This window comes from Vollenhovia emeryi, unplaced genomic scaffold, assembly GCF_000949405.1.
Source record: "Vollenhovia emeryi isolate VEMERY1.0 unplaced genomic scaffold, V.emery_V1.0 DF939156.1, whole genome shotgun sequence".
NCBI classification, from domain to species: domain Eukaryota; kingdom Metazoa; phylum Arthropoda; class Insecta; order Hymenoptera; family Formicidae; genus Vollenhovia; species Vollenhovia emeryi.
In genome coordinates this window covers 43,529-57,971 of record NW_011967210.1, presented here as the reverse complement: position 1 = coordinate 57,971, position 14,443 = coordinate 43,529, and the positions used below count along the sequence as shown (strand labels likewise).

At 44.7% G+C, this 14,443-nt stretch overlaps 3 protein-coding genes across 3 annotated transcripts; all 3 read left to right on the top strand.

Annotated features, from left to right (window-relative positions):
* Nucleotides 1–1,231: 1,231 nt before the first annotated feature.
* LOC105564992 (cysteine dioxygenase type 1) lies at nucleotides 1,232–8,034 on the top strand. The gene is made up of 5 exons (XM_012017796.1): nucleotides 1,232–1,785; nucleotides 5,522–5,663; nucleotides 5,760–5,865; nucleotides 6,795–6,964; nucleotides 7,761–8,034. The coding sequence occupies exons 1-5, from the start codon at nucleotides 1,544–1,546 to the stop codon at nucleotides 7,794–7,796; spliced, it is 696 nt and encodes a 231-aa protein (XP_011873186.1). The 5' UTR covers nucleotides 1,232–1,543; the 3' UTR covers nucleotides 7,797–8,034.
* A 1,552-nt stretch (nucleotides 8,035–9,586) lies between these two features.
* Nucleotides 9,587–10,505, top strand: LOC105564990 (succinate dehydrogenase assembly factor 3, mitochondrial). The gene is made up of 2 exons (XM_012017794.1): nucleotides 9,587–10,048; nucleotides 10,155–10,505. The coding sequence occupies exons 1-2, from the start codon at nucleotides 9,872–9,874 to the stop codon at nucleotides 10,329–10,331; spliced, it is 354 nt and encodes a 117-aa protein (XP_011873184.1). The 5' UTR covers nucleotides 9,587–9,871; the 3' UTR covers nucleotides 10,332–10,505.
* Nucleotides 10,352–13,941, top strand: LOC105564991 (nucleoside diphosphate-linked moiety X motif 19, mitochondrial). Its single transcript, XM_012017795.1, has 5 exons — nucleotides 10,352–11,259; nucleotides 12,389–12,725; nucleotides 12,811–13,046; nucleotides 13,113–13,265; nucleotides 13,509–13,941. The coding sequence occupies exons 1-5, from the start codon at nucleotides 11,188–11,190 to the stop codon at nucleotides 13,776–13,778; spliced, it is 1,068 nt and encodes a 355-aa protein (XP_011873185.1). The 5' UTR covers nucleotides 10,352–11,187; the 3' UTR covers nucleotides 13,779–13,941.
* Nucleotides 13,942–14,443: the final 502 nt, after the last annotated feature.

Genomic DNA, 14,443 nt, shown 5'->3' with positions numbered 1-14,443 from the left:
GGCACACGATACTAGTTTTCCTACTGGATTGCTTACGACAGCCAATCAGGATGCAGAGTCTTAGATCTGGTGACTTAAGGCTAAATCCTGATTGGTTCTCGTGAGCAATCCAGTAGGAAAAATAGTACCGTGTGCCGCTGGTTTAATAGAACAGTTTGCAAATTCTGTAACTTTCCCTAAAAATATTTCCCTTGTCAGTTTCATGATTAACATTAATCTTCAAGTAATTTTTGGTGTACGTAAATATGTTTCTTCTAAACGCTCTAAGCGACAAAAATAAACAATCTGTGTCACCCATTGAAAATTACTTTTACGGCTTAATCCAATTATATGCACACATGATATTTGAATAGAACCACATATTATTTGCGATTCAGATTAACGTCACTAAAATAAGTGGAATGTTTCTATGATCTCTACATTTCGTAATAATCTTGCATGATATAGTTTGCTAACCAAGATTAGTAATATTGCAATGGGTCATAAGATAAGAATTCAGTTATATTTATCTTGTACGCACGCTTTGTATGTTGAGACATGTAACTCCGAAATTCAAGAAAACACATTAACACCATCTTAATTGTCACATGACGCGATAACGATTGATGAATACCGCAATTTGATTAATATGATGACGTATTTGGACCATTTGGCTGATATTTAATAACTTGTGCCATCTGAAATATCCGATAAATTACATTTATATAATATATTAATTATGCCCCCTCTCTTTCTCTCAAGATATACTTATTTTTTATTTAAAAATTATTAATTTTGTTATTAACCTTGTTAACTTAAAGTCGTCAATGCTAACATATAATTTTTCGAGTCAGCTTAAAAGCAGATAAAAGTGTACAAAAGTATATATAAAAAATTGTAATATAAAATATAAATATATACAAAAGATATACAGAGGGAGCCATAACGGACAAAGTCACAGTTTGCGAGCACAAAGAATTTTCTTTGTGTCGTATTCTATTATTTGGATGGAAAGCAACGATTACAACAGAGTAGCAGGCAACAATAGAAAGGCCTGGCCCTAAGTCCATTACCCTCGAGCATTTTCGTTTTCAAGAATGGAACCGTGGTAAATCTAGCTCGGACGTTTTCATTGACGAACACTGAAAAGTACGGAAGGAGAAGTTCACAAAATGTTGACGCCGCTCGGACGATCGGCCGGAGTAGGGGGCACCTTGTACGGCATATAAGATGCTGTATCCGCGTTGTACTAGACCGGTACCAGCTGTAGGCGAGCAAAGACAGCGAGGTAGCACGGATTAGTACGTTCGCGCAGTTAGTACTCGGCGTATAGGCGGCCGAAGACGTCGACATAAAATCACTCGTCTTCCCGATCGCCCTCGAAGCCGCGTCGCATTCTACGAGTCAGATACCGCGACGGGAGTCAAAGGCGCCCGGTTTCAACGCACACGTGCTCTCCGGTGCGACCGCACGTCCCTTCCCGGTGCACGCGGGAAAGCCAGAGAGAAACTTTTGCCGATTGAATAGAATCGCCCAAGTGTCGAGATACCGCGGTGGCTGGAAAATGGAGATTTGCAACCGAGAGGACCGACTGTGCGACGTGCCACGCGGAAAAGCGTCGCGCCTCGCTGAGAACGGCGAGAAACTCCAGCGGGAGAAAGTTTCCACCCTGCAGGAACTTATAGATGCGCTGCACGAAGCCTTCAAGACGGATCACGTAAATATCGATCACGTTCAGGACCTGATGATGAGCTACAAGAGCAATCCCGCGGAGTGGAAGAAATTTGCCAAGTTCGACAGATACAGGTATATATATATATATCTGGCGTTTAATTATTTACATACGAAACTCACTCGGCGTTCGACGAGACGTATTTCTATCTTTCGTCAACTTTTTAGCATGCGAATTAATTTAGAGAACGCAAGATACGTCGCTATTGTAAGAAATACCAAAATTGCACGTCGTCTTAATTTTCTATACGATCGTCTCAAGTGTGCATGAATTGTTAACGCAGGTGAATGAGAGATTGAAAAATCTGTACAGCGGCAACGATATAATGTAATCGCAATCGCGAATCGTGAGGAATATTCCCGATCGATCGAAAGAAGTCTTGGCGATTAATCGCGCGAGGGAATTGAAAGTTCTTGGGTAACGTCCGCTACATCATTTCATCCTTTGTCCGGGAACAAAATTATACCCCTTTCAAGATCGCGACTGGCAAGATTTACACGCGCAATCGGTAAGGCCGATCCGCGATTCCACGGAATGGATCTCATGTTGCGACAACTAGCTAATACGCGATGAGAATCGCGGCGTGCAATACGGGAATGTTTTCATTGGCTATCAGCTAATTACACATCGATAATTACGGTACTATTGCACACATAATCAGCGCATAACGGTAACGATCAATTAGGGACATTCCGGGGAAGTGCGTCAATGGACGATGTACGTTTGATAACCAAATGGCGTGAACAAATATTTTCGCCGGTCAACATATTTGGGGTGTGCAAATAGAACGTACACAACGCAATGCGGAATTGTGAAATGAAATTAACGTGACGGAGTTCAGAATGGGTTATCGGCTGCCTGTTCTCCGTTCATTCTCTCTCCCTCCTTCCCCTCCCCTCTCTCTCTCTCTCTCTTTGTGTGTGTGTATGTGAGCTACCGGGGGAAAAAACGCGGAACGAAAAATTTAGTAACCTTGTTCTGAAGTGACCCGTAACGCCACTTGTGGGTAGGAGTAGAGATAATAGCAACATAATAATCGGAAAAAGTACGTCGTACCAGTGGGAATCGTGTCATCGTTTCGACTTTTTCCCGATCGCCATCGATCCCATGACTGCCGTAAATAATAGATAACTTAGTACGCGACGGGAAACACGTAATCTTGGGGGGGGGGGGGGAGAGGGGAAAAATAAAAGGAAAAACCACTTGTGTTTACGAAGAAACGCCGAGTGCGACTGATGTCAGGAAATATCGGCGGGAAGACGGAAAGTTTCCAAGGCGAATGAGACATTGTGTATCAGATTAAAATTATTTATAAATGACCAACTATTATAATAATCCCCGTTGGAGCTGGCTCGGAAAGTTAAGAACGCGCGGATATAAATTTCGAATCCGAAGGAAAATTCCCCTGTGCCGCCGCGGCTTTATTTACGCGGAGGCGTATTATGCGCGCGCATACACGTACGTACATAGTTGCGATAACTAGATTAGCTTATTTATTGCGCGCGATCTGGACGTATCTCCATATTCGTCTTTATATCCGTCCGATAAGAGGGGCAGAAAGAGAGAAAATGCTCTAGAATTATTAGGCACCGCCGACAATGTTATCTCCGCGAACATGTTGCAACGAACTCGGACGATGCAATTCATATTTTCATATTCAGAGCGGAGATAACGTTTTGCTCTTTTAGCGCAAAGATCGCTGGCTGCCCCGGCAATTTTCAGCAGTTTTAGACGACTCGGGGAACATCTCCGCTAACGAAACTCCAAGAGTTCTTTTGTTTTTTTTTTGTTTTTCTTTCCGCTCAAGAGTTTCTTAGCTCTGCCGCTTTTGTATTTTTCCGCCGTCGCACGTGTTATTATCGCGTATTGTCGCGAACAAGTAGCTTAGAGCGCTGCTAATTGCTAATGATGTTGCACATCGACAATTAGTAATATAACATAATATACACCTCGGCGGCTCTTGATTAGATGAGCGCCTGTAAATAGGAACGAAAATGAGTTTACGAGTTCGCGAGATAACGAGCGCCTTGGACGCAGGTGGAATTACTGTGTGCAGTAGCGGATCCACGTGACTCGGGAAAGTACGGAAACTATACGGCGCACGTTTACCGGTTTTGCTGTCAACACAAAGTAGAACGTAATGCCGCGCGGCAGGCAAATATTCCTTCTACCGAGATCGCTCTTGCGAAATGCCGCTAGAAAGATAAACACTTTTGGCGTCACACTTCAACGGGTTATCATATTGTTCGACGCTTTTCTGCGTAAGCGGACGTTTGTGGCTTACGGGAACTGTCGACGGTACGCAGCAAAGCTGTACGAGGCAATTACAAATTTAGCGATTTTTGAGAAGGGGAAAGAACGTGCGACGGAAATGAAAAGTACGACACGCGATCTTTCATAATTTGAAAATCCTTTTTCGTTTTCGCAACAAACACAGAGCGCAACGGAATTGTTTCGGTGCGTTGCGCTAAAAATTTTTCCCAGCGTTTTTATTCGTGCGAATTGGGATGAAGAACACTCGTGCCAGCGAGCTTGTTAAATATTCGTTTAGTACATTACCGTTCCGAATCGATAGTCACAATCAGATATGCTGAAATCGAGGAGCGTCGCGATATTTTGATCTATCGCGCGAGATGATGTTTTCCAAAAAAAGACGGAGACATCGATAGAATTATAAATAGTAAATATAAATATTTAATGAAACAAAAATAACTCAATATCCCTCTCTCTCTCTCGATTATTGTAAAAACATGTTTCCTCAAACAGATATTAAATCTTGATATTATTTAACATCGGGAATTAGAGCAGCGATGTATAAACACCCAGAGGCGATCGACCGGTGAATAGTCAGTTGGTTATGTGTACTTTCCATGCATATATTCCCTTTCCCCGTGTTTGCGTTCTGCGCAATCCAGAGAACACTGGTATATCTGTACATCGCATGACATTCGTGAAAAAAAAAGCGAACGAAACGCGCACGCCGTGCGAAACATCGAAACTTTCAAATTATATTCGCTCTGCTGCACCTCACATTTGCTGCTGAAGTCGCAGATCACCGGTTCGTAAATTGTGCGCTGTATATTCATACCAAAGCCCCTCGTGAATAATACTCTTCCTTCTGAGACGAGAAGTCCGTTGTTAACAAAATGTATGTTACGAAAAGTTGATAATTATTTAATAGCCCGGTGTTGCTACGCGGAACGATCTAAATTCAAATCGGCCTTTTTGGGGAGATAGATTTTCCTTATTTTTTCACCCGGAAAGATTCAATTGTATTACAATTTGTGTTTTTAAATAATTAAACGGATATTGAGTAGAATTTAACAGCACTTTAGCTGAAATACTTTTCTCGTAAGTTCATGAAATTGTCAGGAAACAACTTTTCATGCTGTTCCCTTTTTTTCCATGGATTAAATCAATCGGTTGCGGGCGACTTTGTTGAAAATGTATGGTGACCGGTTAACTGGACTAGTTTTCAATCTCAAACTGCAACTAATATCCCTACCAATATAGAAGCCGATTTCGTAATAGGTTTTCGCGTGCTAAATCCATTAGATTTCGAATTAGCAACATTTAAACCGGTAAATGCGATTGTTAATTAAGATGAATCGATAGCTACAAACCTGCTATCCAGACGAGCGTCCGCATATATCTGGATGTCTGATAAAATTTGTATGCATAATAATTGTTTAACGTGCATGAAAGCCGAGATTTTCGAAAGGTCATAAGAAAATAAGAAAATCCCGACCGGTCGGATAGCATTTTCGAGGGGGGGACATTAGATTGTAATACACGATGCTTTGTACGCAGATATACGAGGAACCTAGTTGACGAGGGAAACGGCAGGTTCAATCTCATGGTGTTGTGCTGGGGGGAAGGTCACGGGTCAGCCATACACGATCATGCCAATGCGCACTGCGTGATGAAGATACTTCAGGGGAAACTGTGCGAGGTACGGAAATGACCGCTTACGGTAAATGAGAGCTACTTGAAACCGCGTGTCGTACATGTAAAATAAAGATATCAAGGGTGCGTTGCTTCTCCTTAGACGAGGTACGCGTGGCCCGCGGGATCCAAGACGGAAGACGGTACGGAGGAGCTCAAGGAACTCGAGAGTAGCGCGCTTGATACGAATGAGATCTGCTATATTAATGGTATGACTTTTAGATAAACTGTAGATGATGAGTTTCGCATACTAAATTTCTTACGCGATGAATAAGCGCGCAGCTTCCTTCAAGTCGATTTGTTTTGCTGAAAACCATCGGATATCCTTTTAATCACAGATTCTTTAGAAAATTTCAAGACGAAAATTCTAATACAAAAATGTCGAGGCTATAATAGTTTTTAAATAACCGGCGATTATACTTTACAAATGATACTCTCCAAAAATCAATCAGTGGATTATCACTGAAAACAGTGAATTGTCACTGATTTACAGTTATAAGTAAACCACTGAAAATCGCAGTGGTATACTTACAACAGTAAATCAGTGACTATTCACTGTTTTCAGTGATAATCCACTGATTCACTTTTCGAGTGTAGGCCTGAGATTTCGCGCGCTCAGGCACGGCGATATGACAAGTGATAAAAGTGTTTCTATGAATTTCCTTTCCTTTCGATCATGCCTGAAAATTGAAAACTGATTAGTCAATTAGTTAAGTGCTCCCCATTTACAAACTATGACAGCCTCGACATTTTTACATAAGGAGCTCCGTCTTGGAGTATTCTGTAGAATTCGTAAAAGGGTTATTGAGCTCTTTGGAACACCCTGCACGTATTATATAAAATACACGGAGAGAAATTTCTCTTAAAATTTGCCCTGAAAATCGTGGGACAGCATGGCATTGTGAAAAACTTTATGAGAGTTTTTTGCAATTTTATCATATACAGTTTATTGGTAAAACATGTATACAAAGTATAATTACTAGTAAAATGTATGATAAAATTTCAAAAATCTCGTAAAATTCTTCAAAATGCCACGTTGTCCCACGCTTACACGATTTTCAGGATAAATTTTGGGAGAAAATTCTTGCACGCACGCATACGCATGCTCTTAAAATAATTCTCGTTGTATCCGTTCAAGATTCGCTTGGTTTGCATCGCGTCGAGAATCCAAGTGTGGTTACCCCCGCGGTCTCCCTGCACCTGTACTCACCGCCGTTCTCGTCGTGCTCCGTCTTCAACAAGCAGACCGGGCAGAAGTCTACGTCTACGGTCACATTCTGGTCCAAGTACGGGGAAAGAAGGAACCGGGTGAGAAACTGTTTGCACACCTCCAAACTTCTCTCTTACCGCGCGATTCTCGAGCCGCCTCTTTGGAAGACCGCATCAAAGAATCTTGGGCCGTGTCCCAAAGTTGCGCTCGCGCTGGAAATCACTACAAAGATTTAAACTCGGTTTACGGGAGTCGCACGTAATGGAACCTTCGTCTTATTTGACGGAAAAAATTTTAGACGTTGGCTCATATCGAGTCGGAACGACTCTATTCGCACTTTCACGCGAGTACCGCAGGTCCGATCGCGCCTGGTCGGTGCGAAAAGCGCGGAACGAGGGGAAATTGAATTGTAATTTAAATAAATAGATAATCGACTAAGGATTCTCGATTAACAAGAACATAAAAATTCGCAAACAATGAGGAAACAGATGAGCCTCGAGAATTAAACGCGGTTAGCTGTGCACGAGTCGACGTTATTTAACATTTAATTAACAATTCGAGTCAACAGTTACGAACGATTTGTCATTCTCACGCTCTCTCGACTGCTTTTGGCGAATTCGCTTCGCTCTTCTTTCTCTTTATTCTTTGATAATGCTCGTCTAATGTCGTCGAGTAGCGCGAGAGTGTTGAATTTTTAATTTGTCTGTTCGCTGAAAATGACTTAATCGCGCCGAAACGTAACTTGCAACTTGAAACGTAACTTTCGAATTGTCAATTAAAAATGTACCGAGTAACGTTGACTCGCGCACAAATCTCATTGACTCACGCACCAATCGCGCTCGGCTTTCGAAGCCCAGTTTTTTCCCTTATTACTTGCTAATTTACGACTCATAGGAAATTCAAGACGCCAGATCTCCCGAGGACAATTAGCCAGGGCGGAAACACCGTCAGCGATACGCCAAGTAAGCGTCGGCGATACTCTAATCGGATGCGGAAAACGACCTGCAGCATCTCGGATTGGACCCGCTTGCTCAACTTGCATAAATTAAGATAGATATAGTCCGTAACAATCGTGCTATTACTACTGTCCAATTTTTATCGTGAAATCGTTTCTTTTTAAGTACTTAATTAAATCTACTTGTAAGGCTCTGTACTCTGGAAAAAAAAAGACAGTCAGCAACCCACTTTGGGGCCCGCAATTAGTAATCGAATTATTTGTATTGTTCGTAACTCTACTCTGGGCAAGATTTTGACCGTTTTCTTTTTATAGTCAAGCAACTTAACATTTCGGTTGGTGCCGAGTATCGACAGAACCAATTGTGGACCTCAAAATGGGTCGCTGTCTTTGTTTCTTCCCCCAGAGTAGATATCCATAAGTGCAGAACACCTGTGTACGTGCAGTCTTTCGTGCTTTCTTTTTCTTTTTGAAAACTAAATTAAATTACTAATCGAATGCAAATAAAGAGTATGAAAGAAGACGAATGTGAAGCGAAGGAAGATCTTTCTGTATGCATGCGCTCCCTCGTCTGTCGCTGAAATACCGACGACTTCTCTCTTTCAATAATAACGAGCTCGGTCTGGTTTAGAAATCATACACGAGAAGCCGGCTGACTCATTAAAATGGCACGCCGGACCGAAATCCTCTGCCAGGATTGACTTGGCCGGCACGACGGTCGATTTTAAAGCCTAATCTACAATGTGCTTTTCTAGAAACATTCTATTTCATATAGCAAGCCAAAACGCTTAGGCCCGGTCCTACAATGAGTCAGTAGTTTGAAATCGGAACTACATGTCAATCTTTTTTTCTTTCGTCCCGGGCCTTAAGAGCTTTGTCAATAACGTACGATTGTACAATGTACAATTTATTAACTTGCACAAATCTTTTAAACATATTTATTGGCTACAAAGTAGAATCCCAGCCAGCAGATAGCACATATAGTTCTATGAATATTCTTCATTTCAGAATATCCGAATCGAATATCCGAATCGAATTCTATAAATATATATAGATTATTGCAATTAGAAATCGTATATTCCCAGCAAACACCAAAGTAACAATTACATAACATCAATGCAAATGTAATATAACAGGTATGTGTTATATTACATTAATATTGACGTTATGAAACTGTTACCTTGGTGTTTGCTGGGCTCATAACGAACGTTTTTATGATATTCGTCGAGAATGCCTGGAATATTCGATCAGAATAATTTTTTAATATCTATCGAGTTCATGTATTGCACACTGTTTATTGTGTAATACACTTATATTATGCAAAAGTCAGCGAAACCTGTGATCACACCATGTACAACCGACACGCTATATTCGATAGATTATTCCGCTCACATTCGAAAAAGATTTGTAGTAGTGCCAGTCGAATGTTCTACGAACATACCCTGCCGGAAATAATTGTACAAAATTCTACAAAAAAATTAAATATAACTGCCAGAATCGAAGAAACTCTACGTAAATTTTAAGTGTTACAAAAATCAACATAAAAATGCTAGAATTGGAACACTTTTGTTAATTTTTGTAATATTCTACAAGTAATTAGCAGATGTTTTAATTCTTTAAGACTTCGTTGTTTCTCAAATGTTTCAAACTAGTAAAGTTTTGCACTAATTTTTACAAAATTGTACCTACATTTTCATGAAATACTACTTGCAATAATTTCCTGATTTGAGAACATTGTAACTTGTGATACTAATAGATATTTTTACAAAGAAACAAATGTTTCAACGAAGATATAAAAATTTCTACAAATTTCCATTTCGAGTCAATTTTTCGTAGTTATCTATATAAATGTTTTCCGCTAGGGTAAGATAAACATATAAGAATGCCGCGTGGAATGTTCCAAATATTCCCGAAGAATATTCTTAAAACCTTCGCGGGAGTGTCTTGTGCTGGGAGTCGCCTTTTCCGCGGCCGTTGACAATAGAATAAACCGCGGGATCGATGAGAGAGTCGACGAGCGTAGGCCGCGCGTCCGCGGGTATCGCGCGCCATGGCCGCCCGGACGCACGTGCGGCGCGTCAGGCTGCTGTACAAGACGATTTTGAGGTTACACCGCGGCCTGCCGGCCGAGGTGCGGCCGCTGGGCGACGGCTACGTCCGCGACGAGTTCCGGAGGCACAAGGGATGCGTGGAGAGCGAGGCGATCGTCTTCCTCCGCGAGTGGACCGTGAGTAGACGAGGGTCGCGCGCGCGCGCGCCGCCAGTCGCGGGCTTCGAGGTTATGTTCGCTCGCGGAGGTGACGTGGGTGCAATAGTGACTTCTTTCTCCGTAGAACTACGCGGTGTCCCTCGCCGAGCAGCTCGGGCTGAGGGGCCCGCACACGGGACGGCCGCTCGGACGATACCTGGGCGAGGAGGAGCTCGAGAAGCTGCGGGACGAGCAGGTGTGCCAGCTGTACGAGCTGATGATCGCGGCGTCGGGACGGCCGAGCACGCCCGGGGAACCGTAGGCCGACCGGAGCGATCTCGCCGACGCGCTCCGAATATCCCGTCTGCGAGACGCAATTTCCCCGGTTTCCTCCCCGCGTCTCGCAATCAGATCGACGACAATTTCGCCGAGGGCGAACGGAGCAGTGTAGTGTACGACAGTTAATATAAGCGGTAATAAAATTGTAGGAAACGACGAGCTGCTTGTACGTTGATTGTCGTCGGATCTCGGTGATGGATAAAAGTGATTAGCGACAATTTCTTTGTAAACGCGGAATAAACGTGATAAAGAGATCGTTTGACGAGGAGGCAGCGTGGCAGGTTCTTCCAGATCCGAGTCGCGAGCCCGGTGAACATTAACGGTTTCGTAACGTCAATATTATAATTTCCTACTTAACGATGCGAACTGCGAACAGTGTCACGTTGATGTTCTTGAGCGGAAAGTTTTAGTACCGGCGTTACGTAACTGTTGGCTGGCATTTAGCTGGGAGCCGAATTTGGTTATCGCGCATCGACGCAAGTTATCGCCACGACGTTCGATTGTGCCCGATAACGATATTGCTCGGCAGAATCGGGACTAGACCTTTAGTGAACGAAAGTATTTCTTCTACGGCATAGAAAATAATAAGAGTAATTTTAACCAGTTGCATTTAACATATTAATATTAATTTTGTTGCAACAATTGCCATTGATATTAATTCTTTAAAGCGATTGCCGTCCCTAATCTGTTATCGCGCAAGTGCCTCGTTCGCTAGGACTCTAGTCCCGGCTCTGTTGTTCGGGCGGAGGCGGATTTCCGTTTCGTCATTCGCGGACCGGCAGTGATCGACGTCTCCGCGTCGCGCGCGCAAGTGAAATCCCCGAGAGCTCGAGGAGAAGATGAAGGCCTGGCAGGAAGCGGCGAGCTTGATGTTGGCGGCACGCCATGGTCGCGCGGTGTCGCCCGCAGTCGTAAGTGCGTGCGAGCCAACGTGCACGCGTGTACGCGTTGCGTACCGCTCCGGTCTCCGCGCGACGCCTTCTCGCGGCGTGAGGGAGGTCGACCGGACGACACGGCGACATACGCGCTTTTTCTCTCGATCACCCAGTTTTCCGACGTTCACTGCCAGGTGACGGGGCCAGTTGCGTAGCTTGCAGTGTACCTGCTTCGGCAGTACATGTAGTAAAATTGGAACGACACAAGGAAGATTGGCCCCTGCGCAAGGATGACACGCAAAACCGTGAAGCGTTCCACATTTTTTCCGAGGGGAAAAACGCCTAGTGCCGTATCCCCCCGCGTCTCGCACATCGCAGGGAAGGCCATCGCGGTGGTTTTAGCGGACTAATTCGGCACCGCATAAACCGGCTCTTCCCCCGAAGAGTCGGGTATCCGAAGGGATTTCCACTATGTAAAAAAAAGTTTACAATGCGGTAAAAGTGCTAGGGCGGCATACGCAGATCTTACATTTAAGATTGTCTGAAGAGCTTCAGATACTTCGTAGCCAATGAAAATGTTCCGCGCAGATAAGTTTAAGATCTTATTATGAGCACCGGCTTAAAAATGGAGTAGCTTCGCGTCTTTCCAACTGTCCCCTTAGGGCCGGTTGTTCCAACCTCCTGGTAAGTTAACTAATAGTTAAATCATATATGTCTTTGTTTTCTCTTCAAATTAAAGAAAGATAGACGTAATTTAACTATTAATTAGCTTACCATGAGGTTGGAAAAACTGGCTCTTAGAAAGAGACAAAGCCGGTGACTCTTAGCATTTTCACTACATTGCAAGATACACAATTGACCCCCAAAGAATCTTTTCCTCTAACGTGAATCCGTGAAAAGTTTCATTGACGGAGATTGAATTCGTCAGTAAGATCGTTCACGAGTTCACGCCAGCGGAGAAGATTCATGATCGAGCCAGTACTGAAAATCTACAATTCACGTCGCGTACGCTGTGCACTCTCAGTTTACTGGCAGTGAATATTGGAGCGCGGCCGCTGTCGACTCGCGAAGTGCAAGCACGCGTGCACGTGGCTCTCGTTTCGACGTCCATCGAGGAGGCGACGATTCGGGCGACTATACAGGCCGCGACCGCTCATGATTTCAGCACAATTACGAGCTGCTGTGCCTGAAGCGTCACCAGAAGTCGAGCTTCATGCCGGGGCTGTACGTGTTCCCGGGCGGCACGGTGGACCCGGCTGACGCGAGCCTCAAGTGGCGCGAGCACCTCGCCGCCTTCGGCCTGGGCGACGACAGGCTCGCGTCTCTGGTGCCGAAGGCCGCGTCGCGGCCGCAGATCTTTCGCCCGCCGACGGACGGCGAGCTGCTCAGGGAGGTCTCGCTGCGCGTCACGGCGATTCGCGAGACCTTCGAGGAGTGCGGGATCCTGATATGCCGGCGCGACGTGGACGACTCACCCTCCGGCTGGGCCCAGCACGTGTCAGGTAGACGAGAAATCGGCGCGGAATTGGCGAATCGATTTGCCGATCGCGAGGTGGGGTGTAACGCCGGTATCGGGACGGTTTTCAGTTCCCGGGGGCGAGCTGCGGACGTGGCAGGAGAGGGTCCACAATAACGCGACGGAGTTCCTCGAGCTCTGCCGCAGGCTGGAGTGCTACCCGGATCTATGGGCGCTGCACGAGTGGCGGAACTGGCTGACGCCCACGACCGTGTACGAGAAGCGCTTCGACACCGCCTTCTACCTCACCTGCATGCCCCGCGTGCCGCACGCCGAGTACGATGCCGTGGAGATGGAGGATCTGAAAGTGAGATACTTTTAGAGAAACGACGGACTCGCGCGAGAGCCTGAACTAATTGGAAAACGAATTTAGTGGGAGACCCCGGCGCGGTTCACCACGACGGGCGTCACGCTTCCGCCGCCGCAGCAGATCGAGATCGCCTGGTTGACCAGGATCAAGAATATCGACGATCTCCTGAACGTTGCCGTGCAGCGCAGTCGTGAAGGCGCGAAGCTGTACATGCCGGTACGCAGATCGAGTCGTTCCATCGCTACGGATCGCGCATCATGACTTTGTGCGGCCGAGTCGGATCTAATCCTTTCACGTTCGAACTCGAGTCAATCTTTCCCGGGCTCATTGCACGTCGATTCGGCAACGACTGCTTTCCCTTCAAACTTCGGTGATCCGATTCGAAGCGACTCGCACACTTGTAGTCGCAAATGACCGCGAGAAAACGTGTAATATCGTCCAAATGTATGGTACTTTCAGGTGCGCGTACAATTGAAGGACGGCGTCATGCACCTGCTACCCGGCGACACGATGTACCCGAGGGAACTCAGCCTGTTGGAGAAGAAGGATATCGACATGTCCGACATCACCATGGGTGAATTCGAGAGGAGGACCGCGGTGAAGAACAGACTGGAATTCCTCGACACGCACGTCAATGTAATCTTCACGGGCGAGGACGGCAAGGACGAGCGCGTGGAATTTTCGATGCCCGGTTACTTCAAGAAAGCGTACGGAAACACGAAGGAATAAAGGCGGACTCCGGCGCGTGAACAATAGCAGAAATATTCCAAGTATTTTTGTACGTCGGGGAAATTGTCGAAAAGGTTTCGGTGCGGCGACAGTGCACAAATGATCGCCGTTGTATTTTTGTAATACACTTTTATCTAATAAATTGTTAATGTAAACACGCGAATGTGTCGCCATCGGCGCTTTATCGCGCGACGAACCCATTACCTGATAACTTCTCGGAGCAGGCGGAGTATACGTCCGCGAGGTGCGCAACGCGTATCAAAGATGGCGGCTGGAAATTTGTGGACGGAGCTTACGAAGCTCTCTAGCGACTTTCGCGCGAGACTTATTGTTGGCGCGCAGTGTTTGCTGTTATCTAAATAAAATTATATAGATGATTATCTAGATAAAATTTTAGCGTTATCTTATCTTTATATAGATAATATAAATAAGCATTATCTATATCTGCATCTTAGATGAAAGTGTTATCTTTACTAAATTATCTAAGATAATGTACAGATAATTTCGTTTAGGGCCACATAAAAATACTTAACAGTTACACTGTTTAAATATGGATGGCGTTGTAGACCATTTATGTGTGTGTCATATAACCTAACCTGAATATATTCTATATCCCCCTTTATAATTTAAATTTTTCTATAATTTTTTTATAACTTTTTCTACTG